This window comes from Mastigoproctus giganteus, chromosome 5, assembly GCF_048544385.1.
Source record: "Mastigoproctus giganteus isolate SK-2022 chromosome 5, ASM4854438v1, whole genome shotgun sequence".
Lineage (NCBI taxonomy): Eukaryota > Metazoa > Arthropoda > Arachnida > Uropygi > Thelyphonidae > Mastigoproctus > Mastigoproctus giganteus.
Genome location: NC_143579.1, coordinates 196,070,267 through 196,095,706, shown reverse-complemented (window position 1 = coordinate 196,095,706; position 25,440 = coordinate 196,070,267). Strand labels below are relative to the sequence as shown.

Genomic DNA, 25,440 nt, shown 5'->3' with positions numbered 1-25,440 from the left:
AATTTCGCAAGATTATTTAATGAAAAAACTTTCGAGTCTACAGACCAGTAAGGCTCCTGGAGTTGATGGAATATACCCTATAATCTTAAGGGAGGCGGCAAGTGAGTGCATTGAACCATTGAGGCTAATTATGCGAGTATCACTAGACTCTGGGGAGATTCCCTTGGATTGGAAAAGTGCAAATGTATCTCCCATACATAAGGGTGGCTCTAAAAGTGAAGTTGGAAATTATCGACCTGTCAGTCTGACTTCAGTAGTAGGGAAAATCATGGAGGCAATGATCAAGGGTGGAATTCAGGATCATTTGGATCGAATTGAAATTCTCAAGGATACTCAGCATGGTTTTGTAAAGGGAAAATCATGTTTAACAAATCTAGTTCGCTATTTCGAAAGGGTCACTCACGAGCTGGATTTTGGGAATAATTTCGACATTGTTTATTTAGATTTCAGCAAAGCTTTTGACTCAGTCCCACATGAGCAGTTGCTTTATAAGCTGGAACAGGTTGGAATCACTGGGAAAATCCTCAGATGGATAGAAGGATGGCTTCAGGGCAGGAGGCAGAGGGTTGTGATAAATGGCTATTCCTCAGATTGGGTTGATGTAAGAAGTGGGGTTCCCCAAGGATCAGTATTAGGACCACTGTTGTTTTTAATTTTCATAAACGACATTGATGAAGGGATAGAGGGCGTGATGTCTAAATTTGCAGATGATGTTAAAATTGGTAGAATAGTTAATGATCACTGTCAAGCTGAGCTTCTTCAGAGAGACCTAGATAGACTTCAGGAATGGTCAGAAAAATGGCAGCTATGCTTTAATCCAACAAAGTGTAAGGTATTACACCTGGGAAACAGTAATCCCAAAATAACTTATTCACTTGGTGGAGTTCAACTAAACCCAGTACTGGAGGAAAGGGACTTGGGTGTTAACGATACGGTCAGACATGAAATTCTCTGAGCATTGTAAACAGGTTGCAAGGAAGGCCCATGGTGTCCTATCGATGATCTATTGAACTTTTGCAAGTAGAGATAGGGAAGTGATAATCCCATTATATAAGGCTTATGTTAGACCACACTTGGAATACTGTGTTCAAGTATGGAGACCGCACACCTAAAGAAAGAGAGACATCGAGCTTCTTGAAAGGGTGCAAAGACGGGTAACTCGCCCGGTGAGATCGGCAAAAAGGTGTCCTTATGAAGAAAGACTTTGAATACGTGGGTGTGGGTTGCAGAGTTTGGAAACTAGACACCTTAGAGGAGATTTGATTGAGGCGTTAAAGGCTCTGAGAGGCATCAGCAAAATGAATGAGGACGGAATTTTCAAGATTATAAATGATGCTAGAACTAGGGGACATAAATTCAAGTTATGGGGGGAAATGTTTAGATTGGACTGCAGGAAGTTTTATTTTAGCCAGCGAGTTATAAATTACTGGAATAAGTTGCCTTCATGGGTGGTAGAGGCCGACAGTTTGGGGAAATTCAAAGGTCATCTGGATAGTACATTCAGGTAACGGAAGCGCATAGGACGATAGGTTTAATTTCCTTTTTTTTTATTAATTATTATTATTTATTTATTTTTTTATTTTTTTTTTTATCATTGTTTTGTTCGGATATTTTTTTATTTTGGCTGGTGCAGCATAAGCCATAGGCTTTCTTGCACCATGCGGCCATTACTAATACTAATACATCTAACAGTATGAAATGACAATATAATAAAAATGCAATTAAGTAAATGTTTCAGCTTTTTAATGACTTACTTTAAATCTCTTAAATTTTTCTGGAGCTTCATTGCAAGTTGAAGCTGATCGATAAAGTTGCTTTACAAACTGTTTTGAAAGATCTTCTACTTCTTCTTTAGTTAAATCTTCCCTGAATTCATTTGAAAAGTAGCTATCCCATATATGGTTTACCTAACAGTCGGAAACAAAGATATAATTTAATTGATGACTTTATTAAAAATCTTTTATTTGATTTCCACATTTTTGATAGGGCTAAAAAATTTACACAAACAAACGGACAATATACAAGGGCTTGATAAAGCATGTATGAGAAAAGTTTTTTTTTTTAAGAAATATGAAACCATTCTTCCCACAATTAGTTTTTTTCTACACTATATCACCATGAAGTCACTCATGTTTTGGGAAAGGTGTTCTAAATATATAAATTTGATAGTTCTACTGGTTGTATATAGAGCCAGAAGTACCTAGTTACAACTATTTTCTATGTATATAAAAAAATTAACAAACACTGCAGTCTACTGGTAAAAGGTCAAGCATTAGTAGATCCAAGCACAATTCAAAAAACCAAATACCTTTTTTTTTTTTAAATATTAAAGTTAAAATCTGGACCTGTCCAGCTATGCAACATTACTTGTGTTATAAAATAACAACACTACTCTTGGATTAAGGAAAAAATATATATATTAATTTACACTACGAAGAAAGCAGCAGACATAACAAGTGAAATAAATTTCTTATTTTAATATTCAACACTGTATTATAAATGTAATTTACCTGAGGCCACATTCTTTCTTCTATTCTATTGTTCATTTCTTTCAATGGCAAACAATCTTTACCATCCAGAAGTTTCAACTTTGGAAGTAGGCACACTGCAATATATCTGTCTGCTTGCTATTAAAACAATAAAAAAAAAAGTCAATAAATTAAGCATGTTATAAAATAAGTATCACTAAAAGACACATGGCATTATAACCTCAGTTCCAATTACAAAATATGGAATAAATATTTCAAATTGCCAACCTCTTTAATACTTATAGTTTTAAAGCTTTGACAAGATCAATTTGATATATCAGGCAATTATAAGGAGGGAAACAGGAGATTTTTGTAAAGTCTGCACTAGAAATTAAAATTCACCAACAAACACATTTCAGATTAAAATATATACATAGGATTGTTTACCAGTAGAGTATGCTTTCAAACATTAGCTTACCTAGGATTTTTCTGTCAGTGGATTTCTGTTAGATATCAACTTATTTTGATTGCTTCAAGAAAGATACTGACTTTGCCATCTTCAGAAATGCTGAGTCAAAATTTTGTTGTAAGAATGGCCCTACTGTTTAGACTTGACTGTCAGGAGCATTTCCAAAGCTTCACCAGAAAGAGAAGATCTGAACTCAGTTTTTGTTTTGTTTTTTTTCACCTGGTTGAATATTCTCTCACACTTAGCACTACTATGAGGAATTTTAAAAATTCCAAGCACGATTTGAGAATTTTTTAAAATTCAAGCTTCCTTATGTATTTCTCAGTTCTTCAAACAAGAACCACTGCATATCAATATCTTCTTATTTCATAATATCAAAGAATACTGCAAAACAACCATTGTTTCATCTATTTCTTTATCTTTAATGACACTAAAAAGCTAGAAGCTTGTCTGCAAAAAACTTCAAATTTGAAAATGATGCACTATCAATTGAAATTTGTGCTCTCAACATTTATAAGAACATCTTTTCATTAGTAATTTGTGCATTATGTAGTTATACAGCAATAAAGTACTTCCTGACTAAATAAAAGAACAGAATCTTCTCGTTTTAGGCTCTCCATAACCTTGGCAGAAGAAATGCCTATGCCTAAGTCAGAATCATCCTTATGGTTTAGTCTGCTATAACAGTGTTCCACAACTGGTGTGCTGCGAACTTTGCTGAAGCCGGATACTTATAAATAATACTATACGTATTACGATTAGAAATTGACAACTGAGAACTTTTACCTATTCGTAAAAGTGTCTCGTCTGCAGAGAAAAACTCAGCAATGCTGCTATGGTTCCCAGTAAACTGAAATGGCATTTCTCAACAAAACATTCTTCTCTGACATGAAAAGATATCAATTATTTTCGACAGTTGTTGCAACAAAACAAAAAACAGGCAACATTCATGACTTCATTGGCATGTGTTTCAGAAAAAGTACAGAAAGCTAGCTATAAAGTAGCTGAACTTATTGTAAAGGCCAAAAAGCCACACACACACACAACAGCCAAAACTTTTGCCAGCTTGTAAAGAGATGGTGAAAATAGTCCTGGGACAAGAAGCTGCTAATGAAATTTCAAAAATTCTACTCTCAGCTGACACAATCACAGTTGGAAAGTCAGTGATATTTCAAAAGTGATATTTGAAATTTCATTGTGAAGGACAAAATCAACAGCAGTCATAAGTTCTCACTTCAGATCGATGAGTCCACAGATGTTAGCAGTCACGCTCAACTTCTTGCTAACATTTGGTTCATTGATGGAGATGTAATTGCAACAAATTTATTTTTTTGCAAAGTACTGCCCAAGCGAGTCACCTGTGAAGAAATATTTTGTTTTGCTAATGAATATATGCTCCAAAATGAATTAAATTGGAAGGATTGCATTAGTGTTTGCACAGACAGAGCTGCTTCCATGACATACGATGTGATCAATATTCACCATGATGCCATTGTTGCCAAGTCTTTGCCATCTGCTCTGAAAGCTGTGCTGGACGAAGTAGTAAAAGTCATTAACTTCATCAAATCACGGTCCCCTCACTTTGCAGCTTTTTTTTTTTTTTTCCATTTTGAGTCAGGAAATGGGATCTGAACACACCACACCCGCTACATACAGAAGTATGGTGTTTGTCACTTGGTTGTTGTTGTTATTTGGTTTTTAGGAGCATTAGCAACTAAGGCCATATTGCTCCGGGAATATGCGGTGGTCATTCCCTTGACCTTTCCGCATCCTCCGTATTTGGCGGTGATGGGCTCGAACCCCGGTCTAATCAAGAAGCGTGTGCTATGCACTGCTGCTCCTTCCCACCTGGCTACGGAGGCGCCCGTTTGTTTATAACATGGTAAAGTGCCTTTTTGAACTTAAGGAGTAACAACACATTTTTTAACTGAGGGGCATGAGTATGCAGTTATTTGCAGATGATGAATGGGTGACTAAGTTGGCATATCTTTCGGATATTTTCCTACACTTGAATGAGCTGAACCAAAAATAGCAAGGCAAGAGCGAAATTCTTTTTAGGAGTATGGATAAGATTCAAGGCTTTCAGAATAAGATGGATTTGTAGATATAATGCATTGCAAATGGGTCGTTTGAGATGTTCCCAACTGTATGGCCGCTTGCTGCTAGTAATATAGTAGTGATGGACTTTATTAAAGAACATTTAGATAACTTGCAGCAGAAGTTCAAGGATTATTTTGGAGAGAGCGTTGAAGATTTCAACTGGGTTCATGAACCAATTGTTGCAGATGCAAAATCTCTTCCGATGAATGTACAAGAGGAACTAACAGATCTGAAGGCAGACAGAACAATGCGATTAAAACAATTTGAAGTGCAGCTGGACACATTTTGGTTGTCAATAAGGAAAGAATACCTGGCTAGCTCTGATATGGCAATTAAAGTACATATTTGTACTTTAATTCAACAACATATTTGTGTAAACTGGGCTTTTCGACCTTGACTGAAATTAAAACATCAAAGAGAGAGACTCAGATCCATTGAAGAAATGAGGCTTGAATTGTCAACGATTCCGCTACACATCAACTGTCTGTTTGTATTCAGCAAAGCAGGCACAAGTAACAACATTAAAGGTATGCATAGTTATTTGGTTTAATTCTAATAGAATTTTTTTTTTTTTTTTTGGCTTTGTTCTGCTTTTGTGCAATGATTCAGGGTTCATAAAATGTTAATATATCCATGAGCCAATTTCTATTGGATTGTTGGATGTTGTTGTTATTGGGTTTTTAGGAGCATTAGCAACTAAGGCCATATTGCTCCAGAGATATGCGGTGGTCGTTCCCTGGCCTTTCCACATCCTCTGTATTTGGTGGTCATTCCCTGACCTTTCCGCATCCTCCGTATTTGGTGGTCACGGGTTCAAACGCCGGTCTAATCAAGAAGCATGTGCTACACACTGCCGCTCCTACCCACCTGGCTATGAAGGCACTTGTTGGATTGTTGGAACAATAATAATTAGGCTGACCATAATTCCTTGAGGCCAAAACGGTTCATTGAAGTTCAGTGGCAGGGAAATGGTGACATATGTAACAGTGACTACAGATTTATATACAGTAGTGGACAGAGGAGAAGAAATGGTGTTGGACTTCTGCTGACAAAAGAATGGGGGGGAAAAAAGTAACAAACACCTATCATCTTAGTGATAGAGTACTGATGGCAAAAGTGGTGGTAAACCCAGTGGATTTAAATATAATACAAGTCTATATGCCAACAAGCAACTGTGATGATGATGAAATAGAAACCATGTATGAACAACTGGATGAACTAATAGGGATAGTAAAAGATAAAGAAAATCTAATCATAATGGGCGATTTCAATGCAATGGTAGGACAAGGAGGAGCATGTGAAGAAGCAGGACCATTTGGACTTGGAGTAAAAAATAAAAGGGGAGAAAGACTATATTAGTTTTGTTAACAACAAGGATTAATCGTTGGCAACACACTTTCTGAAGTAACAAAAAGAAGACGCTACACTTGGAAGTTCCCAGGAGACCTACAACGATACCAGACTGATTATGTTCTAGTGAAGAAGAGATACAGAAACCGATCACTCACTAGTTATTGCAAAATGCAAGCCAAGGCATAAGAAAATACACAGAACAAAGAATAAAAGGTGGAATGTGAGACTATTACAAGAACACAAAGTGGGAGAAGAGTTTAAGAAAGAAACAGATTCAATACTTGAAACAAAAAAAGATCAGATCAAATGGAAGATAGTGAAAAAGACTCTGGAAGATACAGCAAACAAAGTATTTGGATACATGAGACTACAACCAAGAAAGTCATGGATAACAAGAAAACCTGTTTGTTGAACGAAATAAAGCCAGAGAGAAGAATACAGCTGAAGGACAAAGGAAAAATGGATGGATGAAATATGCAAGGAAGTTGAAGATAATTTAAACGATGGAAAAACTGACATAACATACAAAATGATTGCCACGTATACTCGAGATCCTAAAACCAAAAGTACAGCAATAAGAAATAAAGATGGAAAACTACTGATTAGAAATAGACATGGGAATAAGATAGAAAGAGTACCTAGAAGACCTCTATGATGGGAACCAAATAGAGTCAGTTCTGATATAACATGGTACATGTGTTCCTAAAAATCTCTGCATTATGGCATTTCGTGCCTTAAAAAAAAAAAAAAAAAAAGGGCTTATGGGGAAAGAAAATAGGGATAGGGGCAGAGCACTCAAAAAAAAAAAAAAAAGAAAAAAAAAGTTCAGTGTGGTAAGAAAAACACTAAAAAAAGTTAGAAACCCAATAAAACTGCTAACACAGATTTAAACATCCTAAATTTCTAATACATAAATAAATATTACAGTAAATACAGCACTGTAATATATACATACTAATTAATATTTCTGTTCACTGACTTTTTTTTTTTGGATTATAAAATTTAAAACAGTAAAAAAGATAAGCAATCAATAACGAGGAATGCAGCATGCACAAATTGCACAAGTGAGATATGCGTAACAATTTTGTGCATTAAAAATAGGAAGCTTGAAAAACAGGAATAAAGAAAAGATTCTGAAAATTTATTTATGTTTTTTATATGTTTGAAGATTTCATGGAAGGGAAACACATTTCAACATAATAAAGCAAAAACCACAGAATTCCAGCTATTGGTATTATTGCAAATGCAATAAGATCGAGTTTACTACCCATTTATAATTAGATTGCACTAGCAGAAAAGCCCAATAAACCAGGAACTGCAAATTGTTTTTACTGTTTGATGGTAGTGACCTCCAGAAATGTACTCCTCTGCTCACACTATCACACCTCACGAAATTTCTGTTCAAACTGAAAACTGTGAGCTCCTGAAAACATGAGTCGACTTACAATATCTCGTGAATACAGTGAATGACAACAGTGTCTCCGACCAATACAACTACAGTAAATGGAAAATATAGCTCTCACACATTTGACCCTTTTAAAGCTTTGTGAACTTGTATGTATTGCTGCGCAGGTCGCTATGTTCAGCTTGGTGCCCAGTTATGCGTTCACCTGACGAAATCGCGCACGAGCCAACGCAAAAATTGCGTTATACCCACATTGTTCCCTAATATATCATTCGCGTTGGAGCAAATTCCGTTATAGCAGAACTGACTGTAAGCAAAAAGTCTTGGAGGACGAACATGAAGTAAAACCCTAAGTAAATGACTGTAAGTGAAGAAGCCACGGAGGCCAAACATGAAATAAAAGCAGATTGTTTGGGGCCAGATCTACTAGAATTAGAATATAGAAGAGCTCTAAATGAGATCCCTAATGGAAAAGCAGTAGGAACAGATAAAACACCAGCTGAATCGCTAAAAAAAGTAGGAAACAAAACAAGGAAAGAAATGCTCAATATCATAAAAGCAGTCTATGAAGAAGGAAAAGATGTGGATGATTTTTTTCAAAGCCGGCCAGTGACATTGCGAAAAAGAGGAAATGCAACAGAGTGTAAAAACTACCGAACCATCAGTCTGCTTAGCAATACATCCAAAATACTTTTGAACATAATAAAACACAGAATTAAACCAAAAACAGAAGTTTCTAAGCAAAGAACAGTTTCCGAAATAGAAGAGGAACATGAGAAGACGCCTTAGCACAATTATAGATAGAAGAATAATCATAAATAAGACCACACACACATAGCTTTTATTGATATAGAAAAAGCATTTGTCAGTGTTCTCTGGGAGAAGCTTTTCAGAGTCATGAAAAAGGCCCAGTTTGATTGGAGAGATCAAAGAGCCATCAAAAAATTATATGAAAATTAAACAACAAAAATTTAATTTCAAAATAATGAAGTAATAGCCGATATAAGAAAAGGAGGTAGGCAGGGGTGTGCATTATCACCATTACTATTTAACGTATACATGGAGGATGGTCTAGAAAAAGTGAAGTGTAAAACAAAAGGAATAAACATAACATAGGAGTACAGATGGAATTCATACATTTTGCAGATGATATAGCAGCACTGTATGTTACTGCTGTAAAACCATGGAAATCCTGTCAGAAATGGCAAAAATACAATGATATATAAAATTTAGCAATTAAGTTCTGGGAGCAAATAGTCTATATGTGTGTCAAAGCACATCAAACTGTTATGCAACACAGCAGATGACCAACGTGATTACTTCCCTCTACAAAGGTCACTGTTTGTATCCACCGTGGCAGCTTCTTCAGCATGATATACTGCTGCCTGTGAATCACTTGAAGAGTCTGAGTTCAATTCCCATTTGTGACTAGAGAAATTCTTTAGAACTCTTCAATGAATGCTGCAGTTAGCCAAAACCTCAGGCAGGGGGAGAAGGATTTTTTTCCCCACAAGTTAGTCTTGGCTTTTCCACTTGCACAATATGCATATTAGCCTGAGAACACATGTACACAAAACACACAGATGTATTAAGATTAGTCACCCAATATGGGTGGGAAGGATGAAGAAGTGGGAGATGACTATGAAAGCAGAATCGCTTCCATATCTTGTTTTAAGTAATGGAACAATGAGAAAACACTATATTTTGTTTCCAGTTAGGGAAAAGTGCAACTTAAACGTAAAAATTGGAAAGCAAGCATAGATATCAATGATCTATCTTACTCATGTATTTTTCACTGGTTTGCAAGATTTTAGAATAGTACAAGGATGTGCAAGATGAGAGCTGTGGGCATTCAACAATGCTTCAAACTATGCATCCTAATTGTGCCTGTTCATCAAATGACTCTTTAAACGATGGAAGAACAACTTTACATTAAACAAAGAAACAACTCTTGCAATTCTGAGTGAAGATTTGGGCAATGGAAGAACTGCACTAGGTTCATTCCATACTGTGATTGATGAACAAAATTTGCTCAGACTTGAAGCAATGCAAAGAACTCATTTAAGCTGTCAATGATCCATCCGTGATCAATTAAATTGTAACAGGTAACGAACTATAGTGTTTAGAATATGATCCACACAATTCCAGACAATGCATGGGAATGAGGACGCCTCCGTAGCCAGGTGGGCAGGAGCAGCAGTGTGTAACACACGCCTCTTGATTAGACCGGGGTTCAAGCCCGTGGTATACGGAGGATGCGGAAAGGTCAGGGAATGAACACCACATATCCCCAGAGCAATATGGCTTTAGTTGCTAATGCTCCTAAAAACCAAATAACAACAACATGGGAACGAGGTAGGCCCCATTCTAGTGATCCATCACCCCCCCAACAACTACTCATACACCAAAATGAAATTAATGCTGAAAGGATAACAATTTGATGACATTAAAAGAAATGTGACAGAGGAAATGAAAGAAAAAGAAAAAAGAACCTTAATTTGTCCTCCCAAATATAAATATAGTAGTACATTGGTATGAGACAAATTTCCTTCACGGCAGAAAATGACAGAGGTCAAGAAAATGGTTGGTATCAGTTGAAATGCATTTTTTAAAAAAATGCTTCCAACAGTTCTACAAGTGATCTCACAACTATATAATTGCTGAAAGCAATCACATGAAAAATAGTATTATTTTTCATTGTATATATCAGGAGTGGCCTATTTAATTTGTGATGTGATCTACTTTTTTTTCTTCAAAATGTGCTGCGATCTACCATCTCAAAAATGACATTGCACAAGGTGCACAAATTGAGGGATGACTGTATATTTAAAATTTGTTGTGATCAACCAAAATTAAATCCGCGATCGACTTGTTGGCCACTCCTGGTATATATTAATCCTAATATATACCTTGTATATATTAATCCTCATTTATACCTGTGCATCTTTCTAATGAATTTGTTATCTAATTTCAATGAATCAATATTCACTGAAATATTCCTGTAGTTGGGGCTTAGAGGGGAACAGGTATCCTGTGTGTCATCAGACACTCAGCCTAAAACACTGATGGATCCAATATCTCTCTATTACAGAAGATTTAGGAGAAGTCCGGTTGGCCTGCCTCCCTAAAATCCACTCATGCACACCTTCTCGATGGTAAGCCCTGTTACGTCACTTAGGTGGCAACGAATGTGTAGAGTGGTTCTCTTCAAGATGCCTGGTCAGCGTGAAGAGGAAAAGACCAAACCCTCCAGCAATGAGAGCACAACAATACAAATGGCCCTCAGTCCCCAGCAGCTTTCACTCTCTTACGGCAGCGAGAGGATCAGAGTGGAAGCAGAGGGTGCTAAGAATCTCTGGGTACAACCAGGCTGCCATGCACGGAAATTGAACTTGGCCTGTTATAACGTACGATCACTCATCGGTGAAGACAGGATATTAGAGCTGGAAAAGGAATTAGAAAATGTGAATTGGAATATCATCGGTTTGGCTGAAACAAGAAGAAGAAATGAATCACTTATAAGTTTATCAAGTGGAAATCTGCTGTACACCAATGGAAACAGTGAAAGGAGTGAAGGTGGAGTTGGGTTTCTGGTCCATAAAGATTTTAAAAACAACATTTTGGAATTCAAAAGTACATCACCAAGGGTGTCAAGACTAATACTCAAGATTTCTGAGGTACAAGCTAAAGATTATAATGATTTATGCACCAACATCGAGCTATGATGATGAAGAGGTTGAAGAAATGTACACCGAAATTGAGAGTCTTCTAGATGAGCAGAAAACCCACTACACTATTATTATGGGGAACTTCAATGCTAAGGTTGGAAAAAGGCAAAACAGCGCAGAAAGAGGAACTATAGGAAATTTTGGAATTGGTGAAAGAAATAAAAGAGGTGAAAGACTTGTGGAATTTGCAGAATCTCAAGGAATGTCAGTAATGAACACTTTTTTCAAGAAAAGGGTGAACAGAAAGTGGACATGGAAGAGTCCAAATGGATTAACAACTAATGAAATCAACTTCATCCTCACTAACAGAAGATATATTGTGACTGATGTTACCGTCCTGAATAAGGTAAATGTTGGAAGTGATCACAGAATGGTAAGATGTACACTTGATATAGATGTAGGAAAGGAAAGGAAAAAACTGACTCGAGTAAATAATACAAAGGTCTTTGAGATAACAGAAGAGGAGAAAAAGCAGCATGTACTGGAACTTAAGAACAAGTATGAGCTTCTGCAGACTGCTGAGGACCAAGATATCGACGAGGAATATTACAACTTTTTGAAAGTGATAAAACCCAAGAAACCTATAGGGAAACAGAAATCCAAAGAAGAAAAAATTAGTCAAGAAACACTTGTCATGATGAACCAAAGACGACAAATGAAGAGCAAGAAAAACACTGACAGGGAGAAAATTGAGTATACTGAGTTATGCAAAGCATTAGAAAGAGACTCAGAGAGGACATAAGAAGATTTAACACAAGAAAAGTAGAAAAAGCATTAAGGGAAAACAAAGGATTTAAATCAGCAGCCATGAGCAGTAATACAGAAAGACAAATGATACTGAAACTGAAGAATAGCGATATAAACAGCAGAGAAGGCATAATTCAAATAGCAGAAGACTACTATAGAGAATTATATAAGGAGCGAGGGAATGATACCAGCAGTGGGGAAGATGGATTGCAAAGTAGCAACACATACGACATACCCGATATTCTTCCTGATGAGGTAGAACATGCATTGAAGAAAATGAAGAATCGGAAAGCCCCGGGGGAAGATGAAGTTACTGTAGAGTTGTTAAAATTGGGAGGAAGAGACATAACACAAAAACTGGCAAGGCTCTTCACAAAGTGCATTAGAAAAGGTGCGATGCCTAAGCAGTGGAATAATGCAATCATAGTTTTGCTGCATAAGAAAGGAGATAAATCAGAAATTGGAAATTATAGACTAATTAGCTTGTTATCCCATATCTACAAGTTGTTCACAAGGGTCATTACTAACAGATTAGAAAGAATACTTGATGAGAATCAACCGAAAGAGCAAGCTGGCTTTAGGACAGGATTCTCAACTATGGATCACCTCACGTAATATCACAGCTAATGGAGAAAGCAAATGAATATAAAACACCATTATGCCTGGCATTTGTGGATTATGAAAAGGCATTTGATTCCATTCAGCATAAGGCAATGTTTCGGGCACTGGAAAGACAAGGCATAGATACTCCATATATTATGATTTTGAAGAAAATATATGAAAGTGCTACATCCTTTATTAGACTAAACAAAGACAGTAGCAAATTTAAAATCGAGAAAGGAGTTCAACAAGGAGACACAATATCTCCGAAGCTGTTTACTGCTACCCTTGAGGAAGCTTTCAGAAGATTAGACTGGTCGCAGAAAGGAGTCAATGTGAATGGAGAGTACCTAAACCATTTACGATTTGCAGATGACATTGTGGTCATAAGCTACGATCCCAAAGAATTAGAGGAAAATCTTAATCAGTTATGCACAGTTAGTAAGGATTTTGGACTAAAGATGAATATGGCTAAAACAAAAGTAATGATGAACAAGTATGCCACGGAAAGGGAAATAATGATTGAAGGAGCAGTAATTGAAAAGTTGGAGTCATATACTTATCTGGGACAAGTTATTAGCTGTAATAATGATAAATGGCTGGAAGTCAAGAGAAGAATAAATTTTGGATGGATAGCATTCAGGAAATATAGTCACATACTGAAGAGCAATATCCCAGTTTGTCTGAAACGTAAAATAATGAATCAATGTATACTCCCCACCATGACTTATGGAAGTGAAACTTGGGCACTACAGGAATGGTGATGATGATGATGATTCCTGAAACTTGGGCACTACAGGCTGATGATGATGATTCCTGTAGATTGCATAATTGGCACTCACCAAAAGAATGGAAGAGAAGCTAAGAACTACACAGAAAAGAATGGAACGAATTATATTGGGAATCGGACTGTTAGATAAGAAGAGAAACACATGGATTAGGCAGCAAACTCAAGTAAAGGACATTCTTATCAAAACTAAAGAACTAAAATGGTCTTGGGCAGGACACATAGCTCGAAGACATGATGACAGATGGACTAAGAAAATAACAGAATGGTACCCAAGAGGAGCTAGAAGAAAACCTGGAAGACAAAGGCGGAGATGGATAGATGAAATTCATGAGTTTTTGAGTAGTAAATGGATGGCCAGTGCTCAAAACAGAAGGAACTGGAAAGTTGCTGGAGAGGCCTTCATCCTGCAGTGGATTGAAAATGGCTGATGATGATGTTGATTCCTGTAGATTGCATAATATGAAAATCCTTTTGTCAGAAATCAATTCTTATTCCCCAATTTCCCATTTCTTACAAAACACAACCAAATCGGAAATCGGAATTCCAACATTATCCATAACAAAAAAAAGTTTGTTTATACTCAAACATGACTACCAGGTCACCAGGTCAGAGGGTTGGTTGGTTGGTTGATTGGGGATTTATTTGGCACATCAGCATCTATGGCCATAGTGCACCACCAGGTCAGAGGGTTACAATAAATCATGAATAAAATCATTAATCCTATTTAGCAGTCACAAGCTTGAACCACAGTCCACATGGTTACGTCAGGCATAACAAGTCAAACCATGTCCCCGACCACTTGGTTTCAGTCAATACATGCAGTACATTATATTTCAGGCACATTAGATTTTTATTTATTAAATTACTGAATTTTTTTCATTTTCTGTGATTAATAGAAAAGGAAAGTAAATAAATAATTACCCTGTTACCAAGCAATTACTAATTTTTTAACTAATATAAAAGTAACTGTTTTCATTTCACTGTGCATACTTCCTAATAAAGTACACTATTCTACATTTTGAAAAAAATTCACTAATGTTTTCTCCGAAGACAGTGTTTCTGAATCATTTTCTAACGCTGATTTCAAAAATGATTTGTTTCCGCCATTTCAGGTTTCTTCAAAAATCACAAAAGAAAATTTGATTTTTCACAACTTTTTGTTAATTTTGAAATTATTTTGTTATAATTTCAGTGTGATAAAAAAGTCCACTAAACACCCACCTCTCATTTTAAAAAATGATCTATGATGGATAAAATTTTCGTTTCTTTGATTTTATTGCAGATCCTTCTACTTTACAGTCCCTTTTCAGCATCTAGCAACAGTCAGCCATTCCATTCCATCTGCTCCGGTACCTCATCTCTATGTCTTTAATGTCCTGTCCGAACCCACTCACTCTGTTCTTCACCAACACCTCCTAGATTTTCTGGGAAGTAATCAATGTGGGAGTGTAAAAAAAAGGTACCTTGACACTCATGTTGCAGACTTTCTGAAGTTTGCCAAATATATTTTCAACTATATTCTTGTAGTCTGGATCCTTGTTCTCAACAACAGATCCGATCCATGCCTGTTTTTCTCTTTTATTCATAGTTCCCTCAAAATCTCGGTCCCTCATCAGTTTGCAAATCTGAAGTCCAACAAAAATATCTTGTTTTAGCTTCGCTTAGGTGACTGATAGGAATTTAGTGTAAAGGTAGTTGAAGGAGGGACCTTCCTGAGGTAAAGCTTTCATAAACTGTTTTATCAAACCCAGTTTAATGTAAAAGAGTGGAAGGAGGACAGTTTTGCAGTCTACCAGTGGTTTATGAACTATATTCTTTGATCTAGGCAACAAACTGTCCCTCTCTGGCTAGACCTTGCATACCAGAGTTTACTCCTTGCCCGACTGTCCCACTCACCCAAAAAGCAAGGTATTTTTGTGTATCAAATTGCTGTCAAGAAACATGCTTATCACTTTAAAGTTACCACAGACCAACCAATCATGTTCTTCATCATATTTAATATTTGTCAACAACTTTTTCAAGTTCTCATATGTTACTTTCAAATGAGCAGAGAGCGAGCTACTGAAATTGACCCATATTTATTTCCTTTGAGACTCCTCTTTGATGAGTCAATAAAAAGTCTACACTGGGTAGGATTGTCACTAATACCTAAATAGTAAGTAATTACACAGAAAAGTAAGGCACCAGTTCTTGTTCCTCTGTCTGTACTTTAACATGAGAAAAACATCCCCATGTGCTAGAAAACTTTTATGACTTAAGTTTAGAATCAAGGAGTTCTGCATATTCCTTTGGTAAATTTAAATTCCTTACCAGATCATTGGGTACATGCTGTGAAAACAGTTGAGGGCTGGACTCAACATCTCCAGGCTTGTAGATTTCAGTTTTGTCTTCAAAAGCTTAATTTTCAACGTTCTCTGCTACTACATTCTTCAGGGCATGGAATCAGCAGGTTATCTCCCTGTGGGACTGGTCTACTGGCAGATGGAATAGTAGGATACATAAAGCTCTTCTTACTCTTTGCATTGTATCCCTCTTCATCAACTAAGCAAAAGTAACAGTCACCACAGTGGTTTATACATTCCGACCAAATCATAGGAATTGCAATTGGAATAGCCTTCTTTTCACCATTTTACCACAATCTCAATGTTTCGACAGGTTTGGCAAATTTTATGTGGAGCCTATTGTTCACCTTGGCCACCGAGTTTCACTCCAAAATAATCACACATTTTTAACAAATTCTGTAATACCTTGTCTTTGCTTAAGGACCACATAACTTCCACATATATAAAACTAAATAAATTTGGATTAGTCACATACTTGCGGGAAGACATTTTATTCACTTTTCAACACAAGTCTGACATAAAAACCTCAAAAATAAACTGAGCTCACAGTGATAAACAATGCTGTTTGGAGCTCTCAAGGTTAAGGAACAAATGACTAAAAGCAGTGCTGCCAACATGTGAAAAATTAGTTTACAAATTCCTTGCATTTACTGCTAATTTCATACACTCAATAATATAACTAATGACATTAACTTAAGTGATTTGAGATAAAAAAAAAAACATATGATAAAAAAAACAAAATGTACATGATAGAAACAAACAAACAATATATCTGAAATCAGTGTAAAAAACTGAGTTAAACAGCTATCAGTTTACAAACATCAAAAACAAAGCAAAATGTTTTTGATGTTTGTAAATATTTACTCCAAGTTTTGTAATACTTTCTAATCAACAGTGCATAAAATGCAACATTATTTCATTCTCCACTACCCTGAGTGAAGTACCACACAGCTGGTACATTACTCTGGGGTAATGACCAATTTTCCCAGATCTTGTTGCAGTAGCTCACCTTGATGCCTGTCACTAACCACCCTGCCAACCTTTGTATCATCTTCAAAATTAGACATTAAGTCTGATATACCTTCATCAATATCATTTATTATTATTTATTTATTTGGTTTTTTTTTTCAGGAACATTAGCAACTAAGGCCATATTGCTCCAGGGATATGCAGTGGTCATTCCCTGACCTTTCCGCATCCTCCGTATTTGGTGGTCATGGGCTCGAACCCCGGTCTAATCAAGAAGCGTGTGCTATGCACTGCTGCTCCTGCCCACCTGGCTATGGAGGCAGCCTCATCAATATCATTGATAAATACTAAAAACAACAATGGACCAAGTCCAGAACCATGGGGAAATCCACTAATACCATTACTTCACGAAGAGCAGTGCCTATTGATAACCACTCCCTGTCTTTTTCCACTTAACCATCCCTTTATCCATAGCAGTAACTTGCCACTAATACCACATTGTTCCAGTTTGTACAGCAGTCCTTTATGTGCAACGGTATCAAAAGCCTTCCTGAAATCCAAATATATGCTGTCAAAATTATTTTATGCATCCAGTTCCTTGATCACTGCATCATAGTAACCTATCAGATTGGTTAGACAAGGCTGCCCCATGACAAATCCATGCAGTGATTGCAGTATAATTGTATGCATGTGTAAATGGTCCTACATTACTTCTTTAATCAGTGATTCCATTATTTTTCCTGGAACAGATGTTAAGCTAACAGGTCTGTAATAATTACTCATGTCACCTTTTGAGCTCTCACTTTACGAATTGGGGATATACAGTGAAACTTCCCTTTAACGGACAGCCATGGAGAACGAGAATGTGTCCGTTAGAGAGAAGTGTCCGCTAACAAGAAGTCTGAGGGAGAAAAAAAAAAGAAAGAAAGAAAAATCGTTAAACGTTTAATGTAAAATTAAATTAAAATATATACAGATTTTGAATAATATTTTTGTAAATAATATACAATTACATACACAAGAGATAAAGAAAAATAGTTAAACATTTAATGTAAAATTAAATTAAATTATATACAGATTTTGCACAATATTTTTGTAAATAATATACATACATGACTTTATCTTAAGAAAAATACATACAGTAATCACTTATTTTCTTCTGCACCTTCTTCCGGCTGATAATTTTGTTTTCAACATTTGTTTGGAGTGAAGAAACCATCGAAAGTCCTTCAGTATCTTCTTCAGCGGTCAAAAACATTTTTAAACGATCGATTTGTATGAGCGCTTCTTCTATTTTCATCGGTGGTTCGTCATTAATATGTTCTTTGACAGAATGACCTCCTTCCATTTCTTCATCCTCATGAGGAACTTCTTGAAAAATATCGATGATAATGCCGTTGATAGAGCACCATCTTCTGTAGTGAGGTTCGAGTCTATATCTTTGTAGCCAGGGTCACTTGTAGCGGAAGTATCATACATTATCAATAGATGTTAAAGTTCTTGTTCTTCTTGGTGCTCCACATTGCTGTTCACAACTTCAATTTTTGTGTTTGAGAAGCCAGACTTCACAAAACAGTTCACAACAGTTTGTTTTCTAATTGCATTTACTGAAGAGGAAATCCATTGAATCGCATCTAGGATGCTGAGTTTTTTTGCAAGGTCACTTGCACATGTTACATCGTTCATGTTTGCAATGAGATGTCTTAAAACACATTTTCTGTAGTGAAGTTTAAAATTTTTTATTATCCCTTGATCCAAGGGCTGACACTCTGCAGGTGTGTTTGGTGGCAGAAAAACGATTTGAATGTTGGACAATTCAATGTGCGGGTGAGATGCAGCATTATCCATGAAAAGAATAATTTTCTTGTTTTGACAAATCATGTTTTGGTTAAAGTGACTTATCCATTCGCTCATGATACCTTGTGTCATCCACGCTTTTTTATTAGACTTCCAGTCAACATTCAAAAGATTCAACTTTATGCCCTTGAAACAACAAGGATTTTGTGGTTTTCCTATAACAAGAGGTTGTTCAAAGTCTCCCAGCATATTTGCACACAATAGTACAGTCAAGCGTTCCGTAGAAATTTTTCCGCCCTGGCACTTTTCGTTTTTTAGACTCGTTTTTTCAGGAAGAGCTTTAAAAAACAACCCTGTTTTGTCACAGTTGTAAATATCCTTAGCTTCAAAATCATGACATAAATCTTCCAATTTGACAGTCCACTCTGTTACAACCCCAGTATCAACAGATCCACCTTCACCACTCATGGTTTTCCAAGAAATTTTATGCCAAGTTTTGAACTTGTCTAGCCATCCCACAGAAGCTTTGAACTCATTTACTCCCATAGATTTCGCAACCGCCAAAGCCTTTTCCCTAATAATAGGCCTATTAATGGTAATTTTTTTAGCACGTGCGCGACAAAACCACTCATACATAACATTGTCGATTTGAAGTCCAACAGTTTTCGGGAATGATTTTTGAACCTGATCATTTCCTTGTTGCCAAAATTGTTTGAGCAGTTCATTTTTTTTCTTTAGGATGTCGCTTACCTGCGTCTTCCCGATTTTGAATTTTGCAGCGAGATTGCGAATACTATTTTTTTGCTGATCATACACATTAACGAGTTCGACTTTATCTTTTAAAGTTAAATGTTTACGAGAAGACATTGTGCACTTCACACGACACTGAACAAAACTGAAAACTGAAACTCAAGACGAAAGGCCGACCAAAACCCCCCCCCCGAATTCATCAGAAGTTTTACACGTGCCTTAAAATTCTTGAAAAAGGGTTTAGAACCACGACGTAAACCTTGATAAAATTCAGAGAATCGGAAATAGAAAATAAACACATGATTGAGGCAATACGTGGAAGAAGCGTTCCTAGAAAAAGGGCCGTGAGCTCGCCCGCTGTCCGTTATGGGGAGATCAAATTAAGTGCTAATCTAAACGAAACAGTGCAGATTGCCTGTCCACATCCGTTACAGAGAATGTCCGCTAGACAGAAACTGAAAACACGTTAAAACCAATAGAGGAGAGTTGGGGAATTTGAAAGTGTCCATTGTAGAGAGATGTCCGTTAGGAGAAGTTTCACTGTATATGCACTTCTCCAATCTATAGGGATCCCCCCAAATCCAATGATGCTCTCATAATTATGGCCGGTAATCCTGCACTTTAGTGTTGTGAGTCACGGTCAACCTGCAAGTCACCGCCAGCTCCAACCTGGCGTGAATAGTATTCTGACGGACAGTTCTGACTTGACTGAGCATGCGCGACACTGACTATATACTGGGAATGTACTATGTATGTGCAGCAATTTTTTTTTCATTTTCAGAAAGAAGAAAACAATTTCCTGACTACATAAGAATTTGATTATAAAAATAAAAGTAGATGGTTATAAAAACGATAATGGACAAACCTATATACTTTTTTTTTCGCTTTCACAAAGAATAAAACAATTTCCTGACTACATAAGAATTTGATTATAAAAATAAAAAGTAGATAGTTTTAAAAATGATAATGGAAATGGGTAATTATTATTAATTTTTAATTATTATTTTCAGGATATATTTTGTATTGCCTGAAAATAATAATATGAGCATATTTTGTGGCTATTTGTATATATTTGTAATAATTTGTGAAAATGCGATTTAAATAAAAATACATAGTACTTAATGGTATAGATCCAATGATTTGAACTTTTTATCTATCGATAAAGTTGTAATAATATTAATTTAATTAAGTATGCATAAATGGATGTGAAAGTTATACAAGGTGCCAGTAACTATAAGGGTGAGTAAAGCAAAAAAAGAAGAGTAGTAGATTAGTGAAAGGTGAAAGAATGTTAATATCCTAGAGGTATGATGAATTAAGTAAATTATGAGCTGAATTGCCAAACCAATATAAATGGGGGAACTGTAAAGTAAAATTGGTACAACAAAATACTAATAAAATGCAAATAAAATGAAAATGGTATAGCTCACATGAGATATGGGGGGGAACATATTTAGTAAATGGTCTAATATAGGTAATGCAAAAATTCTTGATCTGATGTCAGCTGAAATAAATATTGATACATGATCAGGTATTTCATCAGGGAACTACACCTGACCAAGTATTAGGAACTGCATTACTATACTTGTCCATAGTAGTAGAAGAAAAGTGAAAGGCCAAAAAAAGAATGAAAAGAAATTAGCATTTTCTAATACAGAATGGACAAGGTAGACTCCCAACGCAGTGTAATTTATTTAGGTAAAAATAAGTATCAAGTTGGGATAAAAATAGTTAATATCAATACGCTTAATATTATAAATATGTGGAATTTAGTGTAGGATTTAATTTTGTAAAGATAAGAAATCAATGTATTTTACAAAATTGATTTGGAACAAGCAAATGGTATAAGGATGAGGTATTAAAGTGGGGAGGGGAAAAAGGATTATTTAAATATATAAAGATGAAAAATAGCAATAGAAGTAGGACAGTAGGAGCGTTCGTTTCACCCTCGTATTTACATTAATAGTTTAACGAATGGGAAGAACTTTAGAATTAGACAGCAGAAAGATAAAAAGTATAGAAAAAGTTATTGAATAACACTAAGCTTGCTGGGGTTGTGAAGCCCAACCTTATAGTAAGGGCTTTGGCATTTGTAAGCGTTAGTATAAAAGTGAGCTAATACCAAATGCTTGTATTGAAAGGAAAAATATGAGTGTCGAGACATGCCGAGAAACGAAAGTATCATAAGACAGTGAAAGTATATGATACCTGGAGTATTTTAAGAAATGCGCAGATAAAATGAGCTGGCGGGAAAAATAAAGGCAGGGAGCTGAAATGCACAAATTCAGCAGAGTAGATGAATGCAAGCAGGCTTAAACCAAATGAGCAATATATCTACACGAGAAAGCAATTTATAGCAGCGAATCGGACTTAACATATCGTATTTAGAATACAAGTGCATGGAAATAATTTATAACTAGCATTGAAAAAGGAAAAGAAAAAGAAACACGGTTGGAATAGCATGGCTTTACAGTGATACAGTCATACAAAATTAAACAGTACCGTTAATATAAAAAGAATTATATATATACAGGGTGTCTCAAAAAATTGGTACAAACGTTTAGGGGAGGTAGGTAACATCTAAAGGAATGTGAATCGCATAGGAACCCATAACCGGAAACGTCACCGTAAATCGGTACACGGCACTGTTCATCAGTTCGTGAGAGGGAAAATTTCTGGTTTACTCATTCAAGCAGTAGTTGCCGCATGAAGAGCATGCATCGATATACGAACTGTGAGCTGGCAGACATGCACCTAGTGTATGGATTAGCAGAGGGCAATGGATGAGCTGCTCAATGAATTTATGGAGAATGCTTCCCAGACAGACATGTACCGGACCACCATTTGTTTGTGCGTGTGCTTCTAAATTTGTGCGATTATGATTCATTTAGAGGTAACAGGAGTAGTGCAGGCAGACCACGTTCAACGCGAACTCCCGCCTTGGAAGAAAGTGTGTTGAATGCCATCCAGAATAATCCTACTACCAGCATATGTGCTGTTACCTCTGCCTCGGGAGTGTCTCATTGCAGTGTACAGCATGTCTGGCACGATGATTCCTGACACCCCTTTCATGGGGAGGGGAAAAAGGATTATTAAATGGAAGATGAAAAGTTGGTCGTCATTCCAAAGGGTTCAGATCTTTGCTCCCCAAAGATCATCCTGCACATGTGGCTTTTGCGCAGTGGTTTCTCCAAGAAAGTGTTCAAGACTTGAATTTTCCAACTTATGTTTTGGTCACGGTTGAGGCTTAATTCACTCAGGAAGACTTATTTAATCAGCACAATGCTCATGTGTGGGCCCACAACAACCCACACGGCGCGCGCCCCCATGCGACACAACATCGCTTCACAATAAATGTGTGGGCAGGTATGGTCAGTGACTGCTTAGTTGGCTCATACCTGTTACCATCCCACATGAACTCTGCTAAATTTCGGATCTTTCTTGAACAAGTGCTACCAGGGTTACTTCATGTTCCAGCAAATGTGAGATGCAACATTTGGTTTCGACATGACTGGGCACCTGCCCTTTATGGAAGGTGTGTTTGTGACCGTTTGAACAGGTGTTTTGGGCGTCGATGGATTGGCAGTGGTGGACCCGTTGCCTGGCCCCCCACGCTCACCTGATTTATCGAACCTTGATTTCTTTCTGTGGAGGGCCCTCAAATCTATTGTGGTGAGACTCTTCTGCGCTGCTGCTTCGAACGTGTCCGCCAATCCATGCCGCGTCAGTGTCACGCATGCATTGCGTCTCATAGTGGAACCTTCGAGCATCTGTTGTAACATCATGAAATGCATCCATCTCGTACTCCATTGTTATTATGTGAAATAAATGTTTGCCACTAATTACTGTCTTGTGTCATTTCTGCTTCTTGTGCCTCTGCTACTACTTTCCCGTGACCTTTCCGGTTATGGGTTCCTATGCGATTCACATTCCTTTAGATGTTCCCTAAACGTTTGTACCAATATTTCTGGGACACCCTGTATATATATTTTTTATGTAAACCCCAAACACGTGAGGTATTAGAACCTATAGTACTTAGTACCATGCTTGGGTTGGAGGTTGAGAAGACAAAAGAAGATATTTGTTGACATTGGACTTGAACTTCTGTAGACTGTAATTTTTAGGAAATGCATATGAAGGAAGGTTGTTCCAAAAAACGGCAGCTGAATGAATAAATGAGGAAGATGAAAAGTTGGTTCTGTGAGTTTGAAGTTTGACAGTAAATGGATGTTGGCTGTATGTGTTCGGACTCTTTTGAAAGAGAGAGCGGGAATTATAGAAGTGAACTCAGAAGAACAGTGCCCACAGAAATATCTGTAGAAGAGGCATGCAGCAGAAACAGTACTTCTATGAGACAGCAAGTGGAGAGACTCTGTTAGAGATGAACCATTAATTAACCTAACTGCCCCCTTCTGAATGGAATCAAGAAGCCAGAGAGCGGTTTTGGGGGCACCACGCCAGATGTGGGAACAATATTCCATGGCATGGTGGATTTGCGATTTATACAGAGTGAGCAGCTGTTTGGAAGAAAAGTAACAACGAGAGCGAAAGAGAAAATCAAGTTTTTTAGATGTAGAGGAAGCAATATTTGTCAGGATAATCCCTAAGAGATATATCATTTTGCCTAAAAATCGGAATGTCACCAAAGATAAGCATAGGAGCATAAGAATCCTTTTTGCAAGATATAAGACAAGACTGAGTTTTAGAAGGATTAAAATCAACTAAGTTGTCTTTGCCCCACTGGAGAATTACCCGGAGATCGGCATTTAAGGAATTGGTAGCAGATTTTCGAGAAGTTGAAGCTGATTGAGCAGGACAAGGTTTCTCAAAATGGAAAGTGGAATGCAATGTGCTACCATCGGCAAAACTATGGATAGGATTTGCAGTCAATGGAAGAAGGTCATTAATTTACAAGAGGAAAAGATTGGGGGAAAGAACTGAACCTTAGGAGACATCGGCATTACTGGAGAAGTTAGAAGACAGAGAGCCATCTACCATCACCCTCACTGAGCATCAGAAAGAAAACTGGATAACCAATTACAAAAAAGAGTTGGCAAACCATATACGATGGAAGCTTGTTTAGAAGACCTTTATGCCAAACACGATCGAAAGCTTTTGAGATGTCAAGAGCAACTGCTTGTGTTTCACCAAACTTTTCCACTGAATTAGTCCATAAATGGGTAACATAAGCCAGAATATCACCAGTGGATCGACACTGACAGAATCCATACTGGCGATCGTTGATCAGATGGAAGGTTCCTAGGTAGTTTAAGAATTGGTGGTTAATTGATTTCTCCATTACTTCAGAAAGAGTAGAAGTAATTGCAATGGGACGATAATTGGATGGGAGGGATTTGTCACCCTTTTTTTTTAGGAACTGGCTGAATATGAGCAAATTTCCAAGCAGAAGGAAAAACACCTTTGGAATAAGAAAGTGAAAAAAGGCAGCAAAGAACAGGAGTAAGTTCAGGAGCACAGGTTTTGAGAACAAGTCAAGAAATACCATCGAGACCTGGAGCTTTCTTAGCTTCAAGATTCGTCAAAATCCTTCTAACATCCTTTTGACGGAAGACCACAGGAGGCACTGAATGGAGTTTGCTGGGAATTGTGGGAGGTGTTTTACCAAGATCATTAATACATGAGTTGGAAGAAAAATGGAATGCTATCAGGTCAGCTTTATCCTTGGCTGAAGTGACAACAGAACCATCTGGTTTGGACAGAGGTGGGAGCAGAGATGTGCAAAAGTTGCAGCCAATAGCTTTGGCAAGAGACCAGAATGCTCGGCTACCATTAGGGCAAGAAGCAAGTTTTCTTCTCTTAGCCTGTTCAAACTCTCGTTTGGACTGATTAATAACTGCTTTACAATTGTTGCGAGCTTTGGTGCAGGCAGAAAATGAAATTGAAGAATTAGAAACAAACCAA

The 25,440-nt window shown here is 36.9% G+C and overlaps 1 protein-coding gene across 1 annotated transcript in view; it reads right to left on the bottom strand.

Moving 5' to 3' along the window:
* LOC150085969 (leucine-rich repeat and WD repeat-containing protein 1-like) overlaps positions 1-25,440 on the bottom strand; it is a 129,390-nt gene that overhangs the window by 77,981 nt on the left and 25,969 nt on the right. Inside the window, exons 3-4 of the mRNA XM_090374758.1 lie at positions 2,511-2,627; positions 1,755-1,907 (exon numbers count right to left, since the gene is read on the bottom strand). Of these exons, the coding sequence (XP_090230884.1) occupies positions 1,755-1,907; positions 2,511-2,627 (270 nt within the window). The remainder of the gene's footprint in view (positions 1-1,754; positions 1,908-2,510; positions 2,628-25,440) is intronic.